The 19,376-nt window shown below is 43.0% G+C and overlaps 1 protein-coding gene across 1 annotated transcript in view; it reads left to right on the top strand.

Annotated features, from left to right (window-relative positions):
* The first annotated feature begins 568 nt into the window (after nt 1–568).
* Nucleotides 569–19,376, top strand: part of KCNK9 (potassium two pore domain channel subfamily K member 9) — a 239,650-nt gene continuing 220,842 nt past the window's right edge. Inside the window, exon 1 of the mRNA XM_073632291.1 lies at nt 569–3,270. Within this exon, the coding sequence (XP_073488392.1) occupies nt 2,688–3,270 (583 nt within the window). The 5' untranslated portion in view covers nt 569–2,687. The remainder of the gene's footprint in view (nt 3,271–19,376) is intronic.

Raw genomic sequence — 19,376 nt, 5'->3', positions numbered from 1 at the left:
ATAAAAACCGCAGAGGTGATCAAATACCACCAAACAAAAGCTCTATTTGTGGGAAAAAAGATACATTTTCTTTGGGTACAGCATTGCACGACTGCACAATTGTCAGTTAAAGCAAAGCAGTTCCATATGGGAAAAAATGGCCTGGTCATTAAGGGGGAAAATCCTCCCGGGACTGAAGTGGTTAAAGCTGCACTCTAGGAATTGGTTGCAATCACCGGAACCCATTCTACCGCCATAGGCAACTTCACACGTTGGGATGCAAAGACGCACAACCGACAATCTGCGGTCGGGTTCTCTCTACGCTCGGTGGGGTAAAGCAGAAGTTAACTTATCGGCATTGTATTGTATTTCTGGAGAGGAAACCCACACAAGCACAGGGAGAACATGCAAACTCCATGCGATTTAAATCGAAGACCCCCCCCCCACCCCGCATCATGATCCTGAGATTTTAACCCCTCACTGACAGCCACCTAATTTACGATACATCTTTTTTTTTTTTTTTTGCTAATAAAGGAACTGCCAGCAAGGGGTTAACGGCTCACGCTCGCAAGCGATCACAATTTTTTTCCCCCCCGTACGCCTGAGCCACGGAGCGCGGCGCCAAGCCCCCCGGCCAGCTCGGGGTCCCTATCACACACACACGCACCAGACCGCAACGCAGATCCCCAGCAACAGATGCATCCTCTTGTCCCAGCCAACAGATGCACATATTAATCTCACACAGATTGCAAAGTCACAACCTCCCCTGTCCTAGTTTGAATTGCATCCTCTGTGTTTGATTTCCCCCCCACCCTCTATTTCTGTCTCCTCCAGCAGTCAGAGCAGAAGCAGTGATGTTCAGTTTGACATTGCCTCCTCGCTCCCTATTTTCTGTATGCTTCATCATCATTAATGCAAACTATCCACCCTACCACCCCCCCCAACCCATACACACCCCAGCTTCAAACAGGAGACCACGTGGTGCTGGCTTCCAGTGATTCCCTGAAGGATTAATATATTCTGTAGGAGTGGTCCCAGCAAGACACTGGGGGAGGAGAGTTGGAAGAGGAGAGAGAGAGGATGCAACAGAAGCTACTGTAGAGTTGCAAGGAGTCTGATCACAGAGAAAGAGAGAGAGGAAAAAAGAAAAGAAAAATGAACCAGGTGTTGGCAATAAGCCACAGGAGAGCAAGAGGAGTGCTTGAAGCCATACAGAGGGCATCAGAGCCCTCACCCATCTGAGACCACATTCTGATCAGTTTCCCAGCACCTGTCAATCTTTTTTTAAAAAAAAAAAAAAGAAAAAAAAAGGCAGTTGCAGAGCAAAAGAAGAGACCTGGTTAGGAGGATGCAGGTCCCTGAGATATCTGGGTTCCTCAGTGCTGCTTCTGATGCTTAGCTGCTGCTTGCCACTGGGATGACCAGGCTGTCTGGACACCACCCTGCTTTGGCTGCCTATTGTGAGCTCTAGTCTAGCCTTGGTCTTAATGCTCCAAGCCCAGGGAAACTGCAGCCTTGCTTTTGATGTGTGCAAGAGGACAAAAAGTCAGACTGGATTGTGGCTGTTTCCCAATGTGACCTAAGCAGAAGGAGGGTCTCCTTGTCATCCACCCAGCTTTTAATTGCACCTTGTTCTACCTGCGGTCCCCTTCCCTTGCCTGCAGGACTGTTTGCTGCTTCTGAACCCTGGATTCTTTCTTCTCTATACAAGTGGCTGCTGGAGGGATTTCAGAGTATTTTTTTTTTACTGGAGTACTTCTGGGTTTACTTGTATCTGTGCCTGCCTTCCCATCCATAAGACAAATTAAAAAACAAAAACATAAAAAATAATACAAGGAGACTACTAAACTTTGGAATCTAAAGAATCCTTTGGGACATTGACATTTGATCGCTTGCTGGTCCAAGGATGCCCAAGGTAGGAGAAGCTTTGTATAGACAGGTCTCAGTCGACTGCTCACTGCTGGTTCCGTGCTGAAGGAAGCTGTTCTACTTCTTCAAATTCTCCAAATTTCATTTACAGATCTTTTAGAATGAGGCGCTTGGAGGCGACCTTTACCTTCTCCCCTCTGGATGCATCTTGGGTGTTTTAAAAGCCACCGCCAATGGTTCATGCACACGGGGGCAAATGTTTGCTCATTGTTCAGATTCACTTAAAATAAGACAGAAGGACGTGGTTGTAGCCCAGGAAGCCTTACACCGATTATTATCGGAAGCCTTTTGCATTGCTTCTGGTCTATGGGTGCAAAGGAGGAGACAAGAGTGGGCTGAAGGGTCCAAAAGCTTTCACTCTTGGCTGTGCTTGGACTACAGGATCTGGTTGTCCAGGAAGAAAAAGGAAGAGCGGTGGTGGCTTTTTTGGGTAAAGGTAAGCCAACTGGGAGGGTGGTTAGAGGGTATAGACTGGAACTGGTTGGAAGGAGAAGGTTTGAAGTCCACACTTGGAGAAGTTGTGGGGTGGACTTAGCTGGAAAGGCATCCAAGGAAAGCCTTAAAGTGGACTTGGTGGAGATCAAAAAGAGGTGAACACTCAAAGCCTGTGGGTCAACTTGGCAATGAGGGCACCTAAGCTGCCTCTTAAAGCTTGAGGGTTGTTGGAGAAGCCAGAGCTTCTAAAGTTCCTTCTTACTGGAGAAAAGAAAGGGAGCAATCAAAACACAGGTGGTCTTGCTGAAAGCAGGCAGGAGTCAAGTCAGAAGGTGGTCTTGTTGATGGCACTGCGCACTGGCACGGCTTGGTTTGGGCAAGTCCTACACAGAGCCTCCAGGCTGCAGGGTACCTGGTCCAGACGATCCAGCAGCCTCCTTTGCCTCTCCACATCCCAGGAACAGGAGCAAGGAGTGGGGAGAGGTGACCACCAGCACTGCATCCACCACCACCATCACCACAACCCACTCCACTCCCACTCTCCAGGTGCCCAACCCAGCCATTGCTGTCTTCAACTTCCCAGTGCCCTCTCCACCACCAGGACTGGGGGACATGATCCCCTTAGCAGCCGGTTGCTGGCGGCCATGAAGCGGCAGAACGTGCGGACCTTGTCCCTCATCATCTGCACGTTCACCTACCTGCTGGTGGGGGCCGCAGTCTTTGATGCCCTGGAGTCCGACTATGAGATGAGGGAGGAGGAGAAGCTCAAAGCCGAGGAGATCCGCCTGAAAGGGAAATATAATATCACCAACGAGGACTATAGGCAGCTGGAGCTGGTCATCATGCAGTCCGAACCCCACCGAGCTGGGGTCCAATGGAAATTTGCTGGTTCCTTCTACTTTGCCATCACTGTCATCACCACTATAGGTAAGTGACCCGTTTTGAGTGTGTTGGGGGGCTTTGGTTGCTAAAGTTGGGGTCGATCTTGAAGAATTGAGGCACCTCAACCCAACAAGGTGCCTTTTGACTTTGTTGCTGTTCTAGCGCTTGGCCAGCTCTTAGGCAACCAAGGTTGACCTGTGGGTCTCAAGTTGCTGAAGAACTACAAGTCTAAGCATACATTTCAGCCTTATAGTTCTACAGCAGCCTTAGAATTAGCCCGAGAATCCTTGAAACGGCAAATTGTTGCATTTTGATTTGGAATAACCTGCTTAGACTTGTAGTCGGTCCATTAGTTCTTTATTAGTTTTTTTTTTTAATTACATTATTTGTTGCTTTGGTTGTAGTGTATACTGTCATCACCACCAATATAATTGGGTGACCTTTTTGAGTGTGGTAGGGTCGCTGGTGGATAAAGTAGGGTCCCGCTTGAAGAATTGAGGCACCTTAACCCTCAGCCTTCATGAGTTTGTTGCTCTTCTAGCGCTTGGCCAACTCTTGTGGATTAGGCACAAGGCTGACCTGTAGGTCTCAAGTTGTTAAAGAACAACAAATCTATGCATACATTTCAACCTTGTAGTTCTACAGCAGCCTTAGAAACAGGCCGAGCCTACTGAGAATCCCTGAAACAGCAAAATCTCTATTGCATTGTGATTTGGAATGAACTGGAGACCATGCTTAGACTTGTAGTCCGTTCATGAGTTATTTATTAAAAAACATTTTATTGCATTATTTGGTGCTTTAGCTGTAGTTTATACTGTCATCACCACAATTAGGTGACCTTTTAGAGTGTGTTCGGGTTGCTGGTTGCTAAATTTAGGGTCGATCTTGAAGAATTGAGGCACCTCAACCCAACAAGATGACTTCGATCTTGAGTTGTTGCTCTTCTGGCGCTTGGCCAACTCTTGTAGATTAGGCAACAAAAGCTGACCCGTAGGTCTCAAGTTACTGAAGAACTACAGGTCTAAGCATACATTTCATTCTTGTAGCGCTACAGCAGCCTTAGAATTAGCCCGAGCCTATCGAGAATCCTGGAAACAGCAAAGTGTCTATTGCATTGTGATTTGGAATGAACTGGAGAGACCATGCTTAGGCTTGTAGTTGGTCAGCAGGGGTAGGCTGCTGCAAACACAGCCTGTTACTGTCCATACGATATTTATTGCATTATTATTATTTATTTATTTTTGCTTTAGTTGTAGTATATACTGTCATCCCCAACCATTTATAATTAGGTGACCTTCTTGAGTGTGGAGGAGTCGCAGGTGGCTAAATTAGGGTCCCTCTTGAAGAACTGGAACACACCAACTCAACAAGGTGACTGTACAAATTGTTGCTTGTCTAATGCTTGGCTAGCTTGTTTGAATTAGGCAAAGGATGGTGACTTGTAGGACTAAGGTTGCTGAAGAACTACATGTCTAAGCACACCTTTAAGTTATGCTTTGTCTTGTAGTTCTACAGCAGTGTTAGAATTAGCTAATCTATTGCACTGTGATTTGGAATGAACTGTGAAGACCATACTTAGACCTATAGCCCCTCAGCAAGAGTAAGCTGATTTGAACCTGCTGCAGAGACAGCCTATCATTGTCCATGAGTTATTTGTTGCATTTGTTGTTGCATTAGTTGTAGTCTATGCTGTCATCACCGCCACTATAATTAGTTGACCTTTTTGAACATGGTTGGGTTGCTGAGGTGGCAGCTGGTGGCTAAAGCGGGGGTCCCTCCTGAAGAACTGAGTCACTCCACCCCAAGAAGATGACTTCATGAGCTGTTGGACTTCTCAAGCTTGGCCAGCTCTTGGTAATAAGACAAAGTAGGGGAACCCATAGGTCTAAAGTTTGCTGAAGAACTAAAGATCTATGTATACCTAAATGCATACCCTTGTAGTTCTACAGAATTAGCCAGAGCCTATTATGAATTCTTAAAATAGCAGATATCTATTTTATTGTGATTTATAATGAATTGGGCATTTTTAGCCTTGCTGTGCCCCTTCTTGAACCTGCTGCAAACACATCCTGCCACTGTCCATTAAATGATGTATCTATTGCATTATTTGTTGCATTAGTTGTGCGTACATGAAAGCCCCCTGCATCTCTTTAGAAAGTGTAAAAGTAAACATTGTATTAAAAAAAATTTTAAAAAGCCTGCAGGAAACAAAGTATGATCTTACAATAGAACAGCTGTTGTCTTTGCATTGCTGGACAATTATTTTACCATTAGCTTGTATATATAAAAGGATTGCTCACACTAGTAGTTCCACAGCTGCTTGCTGTTTAGAGGCCAGTAGAAACCTATTGCAAATACAATGAGTGTTACTAATAAAGAACATTATCTGTTGCTTAGCTGCTAACTTAATTTTGTGTTAGTAATGTTGTGTACAAAGAGAGAGCTTAGATTATGAGTTCGGATAATACCCAACCATCTCAAAAAAAAAAAAAAAAAAAAATATATATATATATATATTTTTTTATAAATATATATATATATATATATATATATATATATATATATATATATATATATATATATATATATTTATTTATTTTATTTATTTTATTTTTATTATATATATATATATATATATATATATATATATATATATATAGAGAGAGAGAGAGAGAGAGAGATTATATATATATATATATATATATATATATATATATATATATATATATATATATATATATATATATAAAATCTGTCCTGGCAGTTTGCTTCCAAAATATATGCTTAGGTTATGCTTACATTTCTAATTCTTTTATAAATCAAGATTTCTTGCACAGATATCACATTTGTATTCTTAACATTATTCCATTTGCTGGTTGCAGTAGGTACGAGGTAGAATTTTTTTGTGTGCAAAAGGAAGGCTTTGACTTGTAGTTCTCCAACACAGTAATAATTATAATCTTGCTACAAGCTTCGTTTATTCATCAAATGTCCCCAGTGTGTTTGAATTACCTGTATTAAGGGGATTATTAGACTTGTAGTTCCCTAACACACTTAACACTTATGATTTTGCTACAAGCTTCTTACATTCATCAAATGAATGTCTCAGTGTATTTGAATTGCCTGTATTAAGGGGATTATTAGACGTGTAGTTTTTCTGAAGGTGGGAAATGAAAAGCTTTCGAGTTCTGCATCAAGCATGCCATGATACTGTATCACAGCAAATTCAAATTTATTAGCAATGTGGATTTGTGTAGAATCTATCCTCTTACATAACAATAACTTATGATAAACTTTAGAATGAGCAGCAATGGGTACAAACGTTGTGCCTATATTTGTAGTTCCTCTGCAGAAGAATACCTAAAGAGTGTAAAAACAAGGTTATTGCAAAGAATACACAACACTACACTGTGTTGTTTTACAACTATCTGCATTGTGTAATGAGAAATGGAAAGAATTGTTACCTGCAGTAAAAACACCATTATCTTTTATATTATTAGCATCATAAACTGGCATGCTGAGGCTTGTAGTTGCTCAGCAGCTAAAGACCTTTTAGCACCCTAAGCGTTTTACAACCAGAGCATGTCTTGCTCTACACTACAATAACACATCATCCTCTGCATTACTGGTTTAGCATTAACTCTAATGTGTACAAATTCTGCCTAAAGTCTTGCTGTAGCCTGCCATAAAATGCTGCCTAAGCGATTCCTCACCATGACATTTTATAACAACAGGCTGCACGAGTTCTGCTGTGATCTGTAAATGATGGGTTTTATGGTCAACGCATGCATTTTCATTTTTTTTTTTTAATCATACAGACAATTTTTTAGTTACACTCTGGAAACGTTTGATAGAGCCTGGGAAATTTTTAAAGGAGCTGTCCATAGTGCTGAAACCACTAGATCATATCTAGTTCTTGGAGACCGGTGGGGTCTCTGTTCCTGAATCTGCATTCCGACTGTACTTGTTAGGTGGGTCTCCCACCATCTCTGTGTTGGGTTCCCAAGTCTTCACAACTGCTGTGCCCATTATGAGGGGTTCCTGCCATCCCTGCACTGATTTCCTGGTTCTGCACATCTGCTGTGCCCGCTGTGAGGGCCTCATCCATCCCAGCGATGGGTTACTGGGTCTGCCCTATAACTGTTCCCATTATAAGGGCCTCCACCATCCCTGTGATGGGTTACTGGGTCTGCACTATAACTGTTCCCATTATAAGGGACTCCAATCATCCCTGCACTTAGTTCCTGATTCTGTACAATTATGAGGTGGAAGTATAAGGTGAAGAGCTGGCAACTTGTCCCTCCGAAAAAGTCACTTTATTACATTGAGTGGAAAGTACAAAGTATAGTGGCTTACACATTTCGGCAAAAAGCCTTAATCATAGACTTTGGCTATGATTAAAAGAGAAGTGTGGTTTTTTTTTTTTTATTTTGAATCATACGTACCTAGTTGGCTGCAGCATTGGTTCGATGCTGCACCTGTCCCCTGCTGGCTCTAAAGACTGAGCGATCAAACACCGCCGACCGCTCATGACTGTCAGTCACAGCTGCCTGCTCTGCCCCCTCCCCCCCAGCGCTTGCTGGCAGGGCCGGGACAAGGGGTGGGCAGGAGGGACGGCTGCCCTGGGCATGTGAGGTGGGGGGGCACCACAAGGAAATTGGGGGGAGGGCATTTGTGTTGGGAGGGCAATTTGGGGGCAACAAGGGATCAGAATTGTTCTAGGAGGGGAAATTTGGGGTGTGTGCTAGGAGAGGTGATTTAGGGGGATTTGTGTTGGGATGGGGAAAGAGGATTTGTGCTAGGAGGGGGGATTTGGGGGGGGGTTGTGCTAGAAGAGGTGATATAGTATAGGGGAATTTATTTTTAGGGGAAGGATTTGTGCTAGTAGGGATGATTGGGGGTTATTTTTACTAGGGGGAGATTTGGAGGGGGGGGGGGGAGAGGATGTGTACTCGGAGGGAAAAGTTGAACAGTAGAGAAGATTTGTGCTAGGAGGGGTGATTTAGAGGATGGGGGGCAATTATTTGTGCTGAGAGGGGGGATTTCAGCAGGGGGGTGGATTTGTACTGGGAGGAGGGGGAATTTATGCTGAGGGGTAAGTATGCTGATTAGTGCTGATTTTTTTTTTCGGGGGGATTTTTGATGACACATAATGCTCATACATCTTGGGGGGGGGGCGCAGTTTGACATGTTCTCCCCGGGCTCTAGATGACCTTGCCCTGGCACTGCTCACTGGAATGCTGGGCCGTGGTGGGGGCGGAAGCGGCCGGCTCAGGGTCACAGCAGCTCACTGAGAGGCTGAGCCGGGTGCAGGTCCTTGCATGTGGGCGGATACCGACCATATTGTCGCGATCTTGCCTCAGCCTGGACAGGCTCTGTGACGTCGGCCGACAGTGGGCTTCAGCCCGCTGTCTGCTGAAAACAGGTCACAGGAGGGCAAAACGATCCGTGATCCACAGGAGAAGTACATCCAAACAAGCTTTGGCTGTACTTCTCCTTTAAGGCTTATTGCCGCAACGTGTAAGCCACTGTACTTTGTACACTCTACTCAATGTACAGTTGTCGGCTCTTCACCTTTATACCTCCAAGTTCCATTAGTGTTGGGAAGACACTCTGAACAGGAGCACCATCAGTCCACCTCCGTGGGGAATATGTCTGGGGTTTGCTCTTTTCTTCTCATGACATTATGAGGTGCTCCCACCAGCCATCCTCCCCTGGGTCTACACACCAACTCTACCTGTTACGTGGGGCTCTCACCAGCCCTTTGTTGAGTTCCCAGGTCTGTACACCTGCTGTACCCATTACGAGGGTCTTCCACTATCCCTACACTGAGCTCCTGGGTCTGCACCTCCATCGTGCCCATTATTACGAGCTCCTACCATCCCTTCTAGATTTTTTAATTGTTTTATATCATGCAAAATGTAACAAGGGGGCTGGAAAACAAATAGGTGGGCAGGGACACCTAAAGCTCCCAGGTGGACAGGAACATGGTCAGGAATTATAGCATGAGATCCTAGTATTAGAGTATTCAAGACATATAAAAAGACAAGGGTTTACTCAGCCTACTTCACGTGTAACCAAAATATCTCATTGGATTGGATTGACTGTAGCCTGGAAAAAAAGTCACCTAGAAAATAGTATGTGGATATGCAGCACTGATTGGATACATAAGGGGAATAATTGTATACATAAATACTACTCATTAATATACAACTCACTAAGTGACCATATTGAATAATTATCTGCAGTGTGCAGGCACAGATTGCTGCTCAGATCAACCGTATATCTTCCTGCTGTTGAGTCAGAGTTAAATAGATGAAGTGGAAACCCATTGATTTTTCACTGCTACTTACTTAGCAATGGCAGCATGGATTTTCTGTATGTTCTATATTATTTCAGTGTGCGCTACAACACTGTTGTCTTCTGTGTTTGGGAAAAGTTCAACTTGGTTTGATCATTTTTAGTTTACATAGCACAATATTACAAAATATCATTTTTTTTAATGGAAATCCAGCAGAGAAGGTGGGAACTCCTCATACAAGGCACAGCTGGTGCACAGACCTGGGACTTCAGTGCAGAGATGCTGGGAACAACACACAACAGTTGTGCATAATGGTCAAAGCAGGTTTACAGGCCCAGGAACTCTGCACAGGGGACCCTTCATAATGGGCACAGAAGATGTACAGACCTGGAAACTCAGTGCAGGGATGAGAGAAGCCTCTCATAATGGACGCAGCAGATGTATAAACCCAGTACCTTAGTGCAGGAATGGCGGGAGTCCCTCATAATAGGCAAAGCAGGTGTACAGGCCTGAGAGCTCAGCACAGGGATGGTAGGAACCCCTCATAATGGGCATAGCAGGTGTGCAGACCCGGAAACTCGGCACAGGGATGGTGGAAATGCTTCATAATGGGCACAGCAGGCATGCAGATCAGGGAACTTAGCACAGGGATGGTGAGAACCCCTCATAATGGGCATAGCAGGTGCACAGACCTGGGAACTCAGCACAGGGATGGTGGAAACCCCTCATAACATGCATAGGAGGTGTACATACCTGGGACATCAGCACGGGGATGGTGGAAATGCTTCATAATGGGCACAGCAGGTGTACAGACCTGGAACATCAGCACAGGGATGGTGGGAACCCCTCATAATGGGCATAGCAGGTGTACAGACCCAAGAACTTGGCACAGGGATGGTGAAAATGCTTCATAATGGGCACAGCCCGCGTGAAGACCCGGGAACTCAGCACAGGGATGTGAGAACCCCTCATAATGGGCATAACAGGTGCACAGACCTGAGAACTCAGCACAGGGATGGTGAGAACCCCTCATAATGGGCATAGCAGGTGCACAGACCTGAGAACTCAGAACAGGGATGGTGGGCACCCATCATAATGGGCATAGCAGGTGCTCAGACCTGAGAACTCAGTACAGGGATGGTGGGCACCCATCATAATGGGCATAGCAGATGCACAGACCTGGGAACTCTGCACAAGGATCGTGTGAACCACTCATGATGGGCACAGCAGGTGCACAAACCTGGGAACTCAGCACAGGGATGGTGGGAACCCCTCATAACATGCATAGGAGGTGTACAGACCTGGGACATCAGCACAGGGATGGTGGGAATGCTTCATAATGGGCAGAGCAGGTGTACAGACCAGAGAGCTCAGTACAGAAATGATGAGAACCCCTCATAAGGGGCACAACAGGTGCACAGACCTGGGAGCTCAGTTTTGGGTGGGCGTTATTGGCTCTGTATCCTGTGAAGAGGGTTCATTTAGTTCCTATATATTCAGCCTACTTTGTGATCTGTTTCCTAATGTAGATGGATTTCTGTTCAGGAGATCCATATTAAATTGGTCAGATGTATGTGCGTCGATCCTTTAACCGGACCGTTAACCAGGAGAGCAGTCATTTTCCAAGCTAGCATTGATTTCCCTCCTGTGGCAGGTGCTGGACAGCTCCATCAGCGGAGGAGGCAGTGCTGCTCATATCCTAGAGACCGAATCAGGCAACGCAACTCCTCGCCTCTGCAGATAGCAGCTGCTACAGTCTTCCTTGTTATAGCACAGAGGATAGTTTCAGGCTGTGCACACCAAAGTGGAGTAACCAGAAAAAATGTAGAGATGATACTGGTTGAACTTGGTGGACTTGTGTCTTTTTCCAACCTGACCATGTAACTATGTAACATTTTTATTTATTTTTTAACATTTTTTAACCATGGTGCTATTCCCATGGCAGACTATGATCACTCCTTACATTTTTTTATTGTACAGTATCTAAACCCAATGACTAAACTCTCATATAAGCTTAAACATATGCAGCTTGAAGGTCCTTGTTCAAGCCCTTCCTGTTATAGGGTGACAGCACTCTGTCCCTTTTTTTCCCTGTTGTGCTCCTGTGTTGTCATATCCAATAAAAAAAAAAAAAATTACCAAATTATTATTATTATTATTATACAGGATTTATATAGCGCCAACAGTTTGCACAGCGCTTAACAAAATGAAGGCAGACATTACAATTTGGTACAGGAGGGATCAGAGGGCCCGGCTCGTTAGAGCTTACAATCTAGGAGGAAGGGTCAATTGATACAAAAAGGTAATAGCTGTGGGGGATGAGCTGATGGAGAAAGTATAACAGTGTATTAGTTAGAAGCAGGATAGGCTTCTTTTAAGAGAAGGGTTTTCAGGGATTGTCTAAAGATGGATAGATTAGGGGACAGTCGGACAGATTGGGGTAGGGAGTTCCAAAGGTTGGGAGAAGCTCTGGAGAAATCCTGGAGGAGGTGACAAGGGAGCTAGAGAGCAGGAAATCTTGGGAGGACCGAAGAGAGTGGCTTGGCTGGTATTTTGGGACTGGGTTAGTGATGTAGCTGTGGGCAAAGTTAAGGGTGGCTTTGTAAATTATTATTAGTACTTTAAATTGTATTTGTTGGGTGAGTGGAAGCCAGTGGGAGGATTGGCAGAATGGGGTGGAGGACACTGAATGGTTGGTAAGGTGGATGAGTCTTGCAGTGGCATTCATAATGGACTGAAGGGAGGATAGTGTATGTAAATGTAATCCAATGAGAAGGGAGTTGCAGTAGTCGAGGCGAGAGATGACCAGGGAGTGAATTAGAAGCTTGGTGGTGTCATTGGTTAAAAAGGGGCGTATTCTGGAGATGTTGCAGAGGCTGAGGCGGCATGATTTGGACAGGGATTGGATGTAGGCCTGAAAGGACAGTGTTACCCCTAGAAGCCTGGCATGTGGGGACGGACCGATAGATGTGCCATTGATCTTGACAGAGAAGTCAGGGGAAGGGGCACATGGGGGAGGAAGTATTATGAGCTCGGTTTTAAATAGATTCAGTTTGAGGAAGTGGTTTGACATCCAGAATGATATGTCTTTTAGTAAATCAGTGATGTGTAAGGAGACTGAGTTTTCCACGTTTCAGACGCCAAACTCAGCTAAACTCGGCTAAACGCGGCTAAACGCCGGTACCGTGTTTAGCCGCATTTGCGTTTATAAGTGTTTTTTACAACCCGATTTGGGGCCACATATCTCGGGGCCACTTGGTGCTAGAAACCCCAAATATGGTGTGCTGACACAGTTGAACTAACACTATAACATATCCAAATTTGGGGTTCACTAAGTGGCCCTGAGATATGGGGCCACAAATTCGGGTCACAAAATGTCATTCTCTGCTGCAGAAGTGCTTGACATTTTGCAACCCGACTTTGGGGCCCCGTATCTCGGGGCCACTTAGTGCTAGGAACCCCAAATTTAGATATGTTGTAGTGCCAGTTCCACTGTGTTAGCACACCAAATTAGGGGTTTCCGAGATATGGGGCCCCAAAGTTGAGTCGCAAAATATCATTTTCTGCTCTGCAGACGCTTCTAGACGCAAACGCGGGTAAACGAGGCTAAACGCGGCATGCAAACACGGCAAAACGGGCGTTTCTAAACGCCGGTTTCAGCTTTTAAAAACGTGTTCAGCAGAGTTTGCACTGGCGTCTCGTGTGCATCAGGCCTAAAACTTGGCTATGTGTTTTACTTCAAATGACAGTTTGGGAGTAGGCAGTTACATTTAAAAAAATACAATGTAAAATTGACAAGGGACACCAACATAGTTGTATCTTTGATCTTAAAAACTACGGGATAATGGTGTTGTGGTGACTTGCCCAAAAAAAAAGCATAATAACATTATTCTTGATATCATTAGAAAAAAAAAGCCTTTGAAAATGTGATTGCAATAACTCCATCAGTATCACCAGCAAAGCAGCTTCATTATTATCCCATTAAAGAAGAAGAGAATTCTGCGCTGCATTTCCAGATTTGATAATTTGCCACATCACGAATGTTAATTCTCCATTATGAACGCTAGTTTACAAGACCGACCGCTTCTGGCTCGTCCTTGCTTCCGAGTATGCGTGTTTGTACTTTGGACTTTTGTCCGACGGACTTGTGTACACACGCTCGGAAAATCCGACGACACGCATTTGTCCGCAGAAAATTTTAAAACCTACCATCCAACATTTGTCAGTGGAAAATCCGACAACAATTTTTCGATGGAGCGTACTAACAGTCGGATTTACCGCCAACAGCCTGTCATCACACATTTCCCGTTGGAAAATCCGATCGTGTGTACGCGGCTTAAGAGTATGGAATAATGACCGTTGGTTTATCAAATCCCTTGATAAATCAAATCCCTTAATAAATTTAGGCCATTATATCACCACTGCGTTTTTTTTTATTTTTTGCGATATAAACAAAAAAAGACCGACGATTTTAAAAAAACAAACAAAAAAAAAAAACAATATTTTTTACTTTCTGCTATAAAACATATCCAAAAAAAAAAAGTAATACATTTAGGCCATTCTGCTACATATTTTTGGTAAAAAAAAAAAAAAAAAATCCCAATAAGCGTATATTTATTGGTTGGCAAAAGTTATAGCGTTTACAAACTATGGAATTTTTTTTTTTTTACTAGAAATGGTGGCGATCAGCGACTTATAGTGGGACTGTGATATTGCGGAGGACAGTCGGGACACTAACTGACACTTTTGACACTTTTTGGGAACCAGTGACACTAATGCCCCGTACACACGGTTGGATTTTCCGACGGAAAATGTGTGATAGGACCTTGTTGACGTAAATTCCGACCGTGTGTGGGCTCCATCACACATTTTCCATCGGATTTTCTGACACACAAAGTTTGAGAGCTTGCTATAAAATTTTCCGACAACAAAATCCGTTGTCGGAAATTCCGATCGTGTGTACACAAATCCGACGCACAAAGTGCCACGCATGCTCAGAATAAATAAAGAGATGAAATCTATTGGCTACTGCCCCGTTTATAGTCCCGACGTACGTGTTTTACATCACCGCGTTCAGAATGATCGGATTTTCCGACAACTTTGTGTGACCGTGTGTATGCAAGACAAGTTTGAGCCAACATCCGTCGGAAAAAATCCATGGATTTTGTTGTCGGAATGTCCGAACAAAGTCCGACCGTGTGTACGGGGCATAATACAGTGAGCAGATTTTTTACATTTTTTTTTATTGGATATGTTTTTAGCAGAAAGTAAAAAAAATATATATATTTTTTTTTTCAAAATTGTTGCTCTTTTCTTGTTTATAGCGCAAAAAATAAAAAACGCAGAGGTGATCAAATACCACCCAAAAAAAAGATCTATTTGTGGGAAAAAAGAACATCAATTTTATTTGGGTACAGCGTCGCACGACCGCACGAATCGCAAAAAATGGCCTGGTCAGGAAGGGGCTGAAGTTGTTAATTTGCGAACGTACCGTGTATCAGAAACAATTGCCATTTTTTTCTTCTATAAAATACTTGTTTCTTCATCAATTTAGACCAATTTGTATTCTGCTACATAATTTTTGTAAAAAAAAAAAACCCAATCAGCGTATATTGATTGGTTTACGCAAAAGTTATTGCGTCTACAAAATAGGGGATAGATTTATGACATTTATATTATTATTATTATTTTTTTTTCTTTTTACTAGTATTGGCGGTTATCAGCAATTTTTACTGGGACTGCGACATTGCCGCAGACAGATCGGACACCTAACTGACATTTTCGACACTTTTGTGGGAACCAGTGACATTGGTATTCCGCGTACACACGATCGCTCAAGAGAATCCATGTTTTTTTTTCCGACAGATGTTGGCTCAAACTTGTCTTGCATACACGCGGTCACACAAATCTTGTCGGAAATTCTGATCGCCAAGAACGCGGTGATGTACAACACATACGGCGAGCCGAGAAAAATGAAGTTCAATAGCCAGTGCGGCTCTTCTGCTTGATTCCGTGCATGCGTGGAACTTTGTGCGTCGGAATTGTGTACACACGATCGGAATTTACGACAATGGATTTTGTTGTCGGAAAATTTGAAATCCAGATCTCAAATTTTGTTTGTCGGAAATTCCAACGGAAAATGTCCGATGGAGCCCACACACGGTTGGAATTTCCGACAACAGGCTCCCATCGAACATTTCCCGTTGGAAAATCCGACATTACAGTGATCAGCGCTAAAAATATGCACTGACATTGTACTAATGGATCTGGCAGGGGAGGGGTTAACACCAGGGGCGATCAAGGGGTCAATTGTGTTCCCTGGGTGTGTTTACTAACTGTATGGGGGATGGGCTGCCTGGGACAACACACAGATCCGTCTTCCCGCATAGCGGAAAGACAGGATCTGTGTGATCAGAACAGAGATCTGCCTTGTTTACTTGGGCAGATCCCCGTTCTGTCTCTGCGAGAAACAATCGCGGGCAGCCGGCGGACATCGAGTCTTTGATTGGCTCCCCTGCTGGCCAATTGGCACGCTCACAGATCGCCATGTACGAGCCCGACGTACACCTACGGTGATTCGCGCAGCCGAGCCATCCTACCGCAGTATAACTGTGGCGGCGAGTCGACAAGCGGTTAAATGTCATTAGGGTCCAGATCTGCTTTAAGAATAGCTACACTGAAGTTACATTTTATGACATTGTAACAATCATTTGGACTCAGATAGCAGAGACTAAGGCTCTGTTTCCACTATTGTGTCCCCAAAGTCACGCGATTTACACTGCGACTTTACAATGCGATTTATGTTGCGATTTGATGCGACTTTAAAAACGACTTTGTGCAACTTTGATGTTCTGCAATTTAGCCAGAGTGATGTAATTCCTTATCCTGCTTAGTTATTTCCCCTTCCTGTCTTCCATACTCACGTACATCAATATAGGAAGTGATGTATTTGGGAGGAGCAGAGATCATGTGCTTCCGTAGTCTCCCGTGGAAGTTGCAACAAAGTCGCGGTGTCAGACATGTACATGCGACTGCATTGCGACTTAATACCTTTCTATGGAGACCAAGTCGCACTGAAGACGGAACAAAGTAGTGCAAGAACCTTTTTTGGAGACGCTGCGACTTGAGTCGCACTAATTAGAACGGGGACCATTGAAATACATGGGTTTTGACTTGTCATGCGACTTGACATGTGTCAAGTCGCAAAACAAGTCGCAGTAGTGGAAACAGAGCCTTAATCAGATCAGTGAACTGCTTACACTCAGACTGATGACACTTCTGCGCTTTTTACTTTTATTTTTTTGCAGAGACTAATGGCTGCTTCAAATCGCTAATGCCAGCGATTTAACAGTGATTTGTAGCCAGCGATTTAATTGGTAGAGTTGCTGGCGGTTTGCTACAGCACTGGGTTTTGCTCTGCTACAAATCGCTCTCCTTCAACCATTTGTAACTTAGCACTGGCATTGCTGCAGCATTTCACAGGAAAGCATTAAGAGCGACTGACGCTAGCGATTTTTTTCTTCTGAAATACTGATAAATCTCGATAACCGAGTGATATCACGACAAATAAAAATGTAAGAATTTCACTGTTGGTGATCCCACAGGGAATCCTTATGATTTTCATAGTGACAAATTGCAACAATCAATAACAAGCATTTGTTAGGAAATACAATTATTTAGGAGAGGTTTTAAAACGCCCTGCGTACATTAAGCCTAACTGATTTCTGATTGGTTAATGGATTACTGCATATTGCCCCTTTTCTGTGTATTGTGTGGTAAAAATATTATTTGTTTATAATTTATCATTCTAAATTGTAAATATTATATCCTAAATATGTAATTTACAATATTAATATTAATATTTATATTTATATATTACTATATGAATTACAGCACAAATGTTAAAAAATAAATAATAAAAAATAATAATAAATGTAAAAAAAAAATGTAAATATACAATATATATTTATTTTTTCTTTTTCTTTTTTTAACATTTGTGTGTGTGTGTGTATGTGTGCATATATATATATATAAAACATACACACACTCTTTCCTGCAGTCGTATGTGTAAATGACAAGAATTACTACTTAACCAAGGCACTGCCTGCGTCACAGTGTAAACATTTCATTGGCACACTTATACATAGAGGGCTCCGGGATCACAGATAATTATGTGCAGATTGTTAGTGCAGAGTACTGTGTGCAGAGGTAGGTCGTACTCTGCTACCGCTCTTAGAAACTCTTTTTTTTTTTTTTTTTCTTTTAGGATATGTGAAATATGTCATCAATACATATATATCAAAGGAAATACACCTTATAAGACAAGTACGTGATATATAGTTGTAAGATGCTGTATGTCTGGACTCTGCATATCCTGGATTTGTATCATATTCAGCCATAGGTGTGCGCAGCCTAATGCATTAGGGTGTGCACCCTTAAGCTCAAACACACATGCACGTGTATGTATCTACATATTTATGACTCTGGCGCATTGATCTTCCTGCTGGCACAGTGAAAGAGAAAAGGATAAACACTTCTCTTATGGCAGAGCCGGTAAGAGGGAGATCTTTCCCATGTTCCTCTTGCTACACAGAACGATAACACTAATGCGCATGGGGGATTAGGGTGTGCCTGGGCACACCCGGCACACCCTGTGCGCACGCCTATGTAATTCAGCTCATACATTATATTTTGTATCATATGTATGGATAGTTTAGGGCTGTAGATCATTTCCTTCCTTCCTTCCTCAATCCCTCTTTATCCCAATTTTATTTTTTTACCTTTTCTATGGGGTGTATTTACTGAAGGCAAATCCACTTTGCACTACAAGTGCAGTTAGAAGTGCAGTCGCTGTAGATCTGAGGGGGACATGCAAGGAAAATAAAATACAGCATTTTTGCTTGTACATGATTGGATGATAAAATCAGCAGAGCTTCCACTCATTTCAGATCTACCCCTCAGATCTACAGCGACTGCACTTCCAAGTGTAATTGTAATGCAAAGTGGAGTTGCCTTTAGTAAATCATCCCCTATGACTTTCTCAGTTTTTAAGTCTCTTCTTTTAGCTCTCGCTAACCCTTCTCTGTCCTTTAGTTCTTTTCTTTTTTAAACATTTTTTTTCATTTTTTTTTTCTTTATTTACTTTTTTTTCTATTCCTTTTTTCTTTTTCTTTTCTTTCCTTTTTTCTTTTTCTTTTCTTTCCTTTTTCTTTTCTTTTCTTTTTTCTTCTCTTTTTCTTTTCTTTTTTTTTTCTTTTGATTCCTTTCCTTTTTCTTTTTTTTTTCCTTTTTTCTTTTCATTCCTTTCCTTTTTCTTTTCTTTCCCTTTATTCTTTTTCTTTCCTTTCCTTTCCTTTCCTTTCCCTTTCCCTTTCCCTTTCCCTTTTCCTTTCCTTTCCTTTCCCTTCCTTTTCTTTTCTTTCCTTTCCTTTTTTACTTCTTTCCCTGTTTTCTTTTTCTTCTCTTAACTTACCCTTTTCTTTTTGTTCTCTCTTCTCTTTCTCTGTCCTTATTTGTCCCACTTTCTCTTCCCCTCCCTTCTCCTTATCTCTCCTTTTTTTCCAATCTTTATTGGCAGAACCAAACACATGTTAGCATTGCCAGACCCATTGAGCAGGGGCGTTGCTAGATCTGCAAAAGATCTGGGGCTAGAGCCCATAGCAGCGGTCACCAACCTTTTTGCATGCCCGCGGGGGAGGGGGAGGCCGGTGGTAAGCAATTTTTCACGGGCGATGGCTGGTGTTGGCGCTTCAATCATCACAGCACCATGGTTGATATGGTGTCAGGGTGATTGAAGTGCATTATTTCTATTGTTACATTCTAATATATAATGAATTGGTTCAACTCACCA

This window comes from Aquarana catesbeiana, linkage group LG05, assembly GCF_042186555.1.
Source record: "Aquarana catesbeiana isolate 2022-GZ linkage group LG05, ASM4218655v1, whole genome shotgun sequence".
Classification (NCBI taxonomy): Eukaryota; Metazoa; Chordata; class Amphibia; order Anura; family Ranidae; genus Aquarana; species Aquarana catesbeiana.
This window is presented reverse-complemented; position numbering and strand designations above follow the sequence as displayed.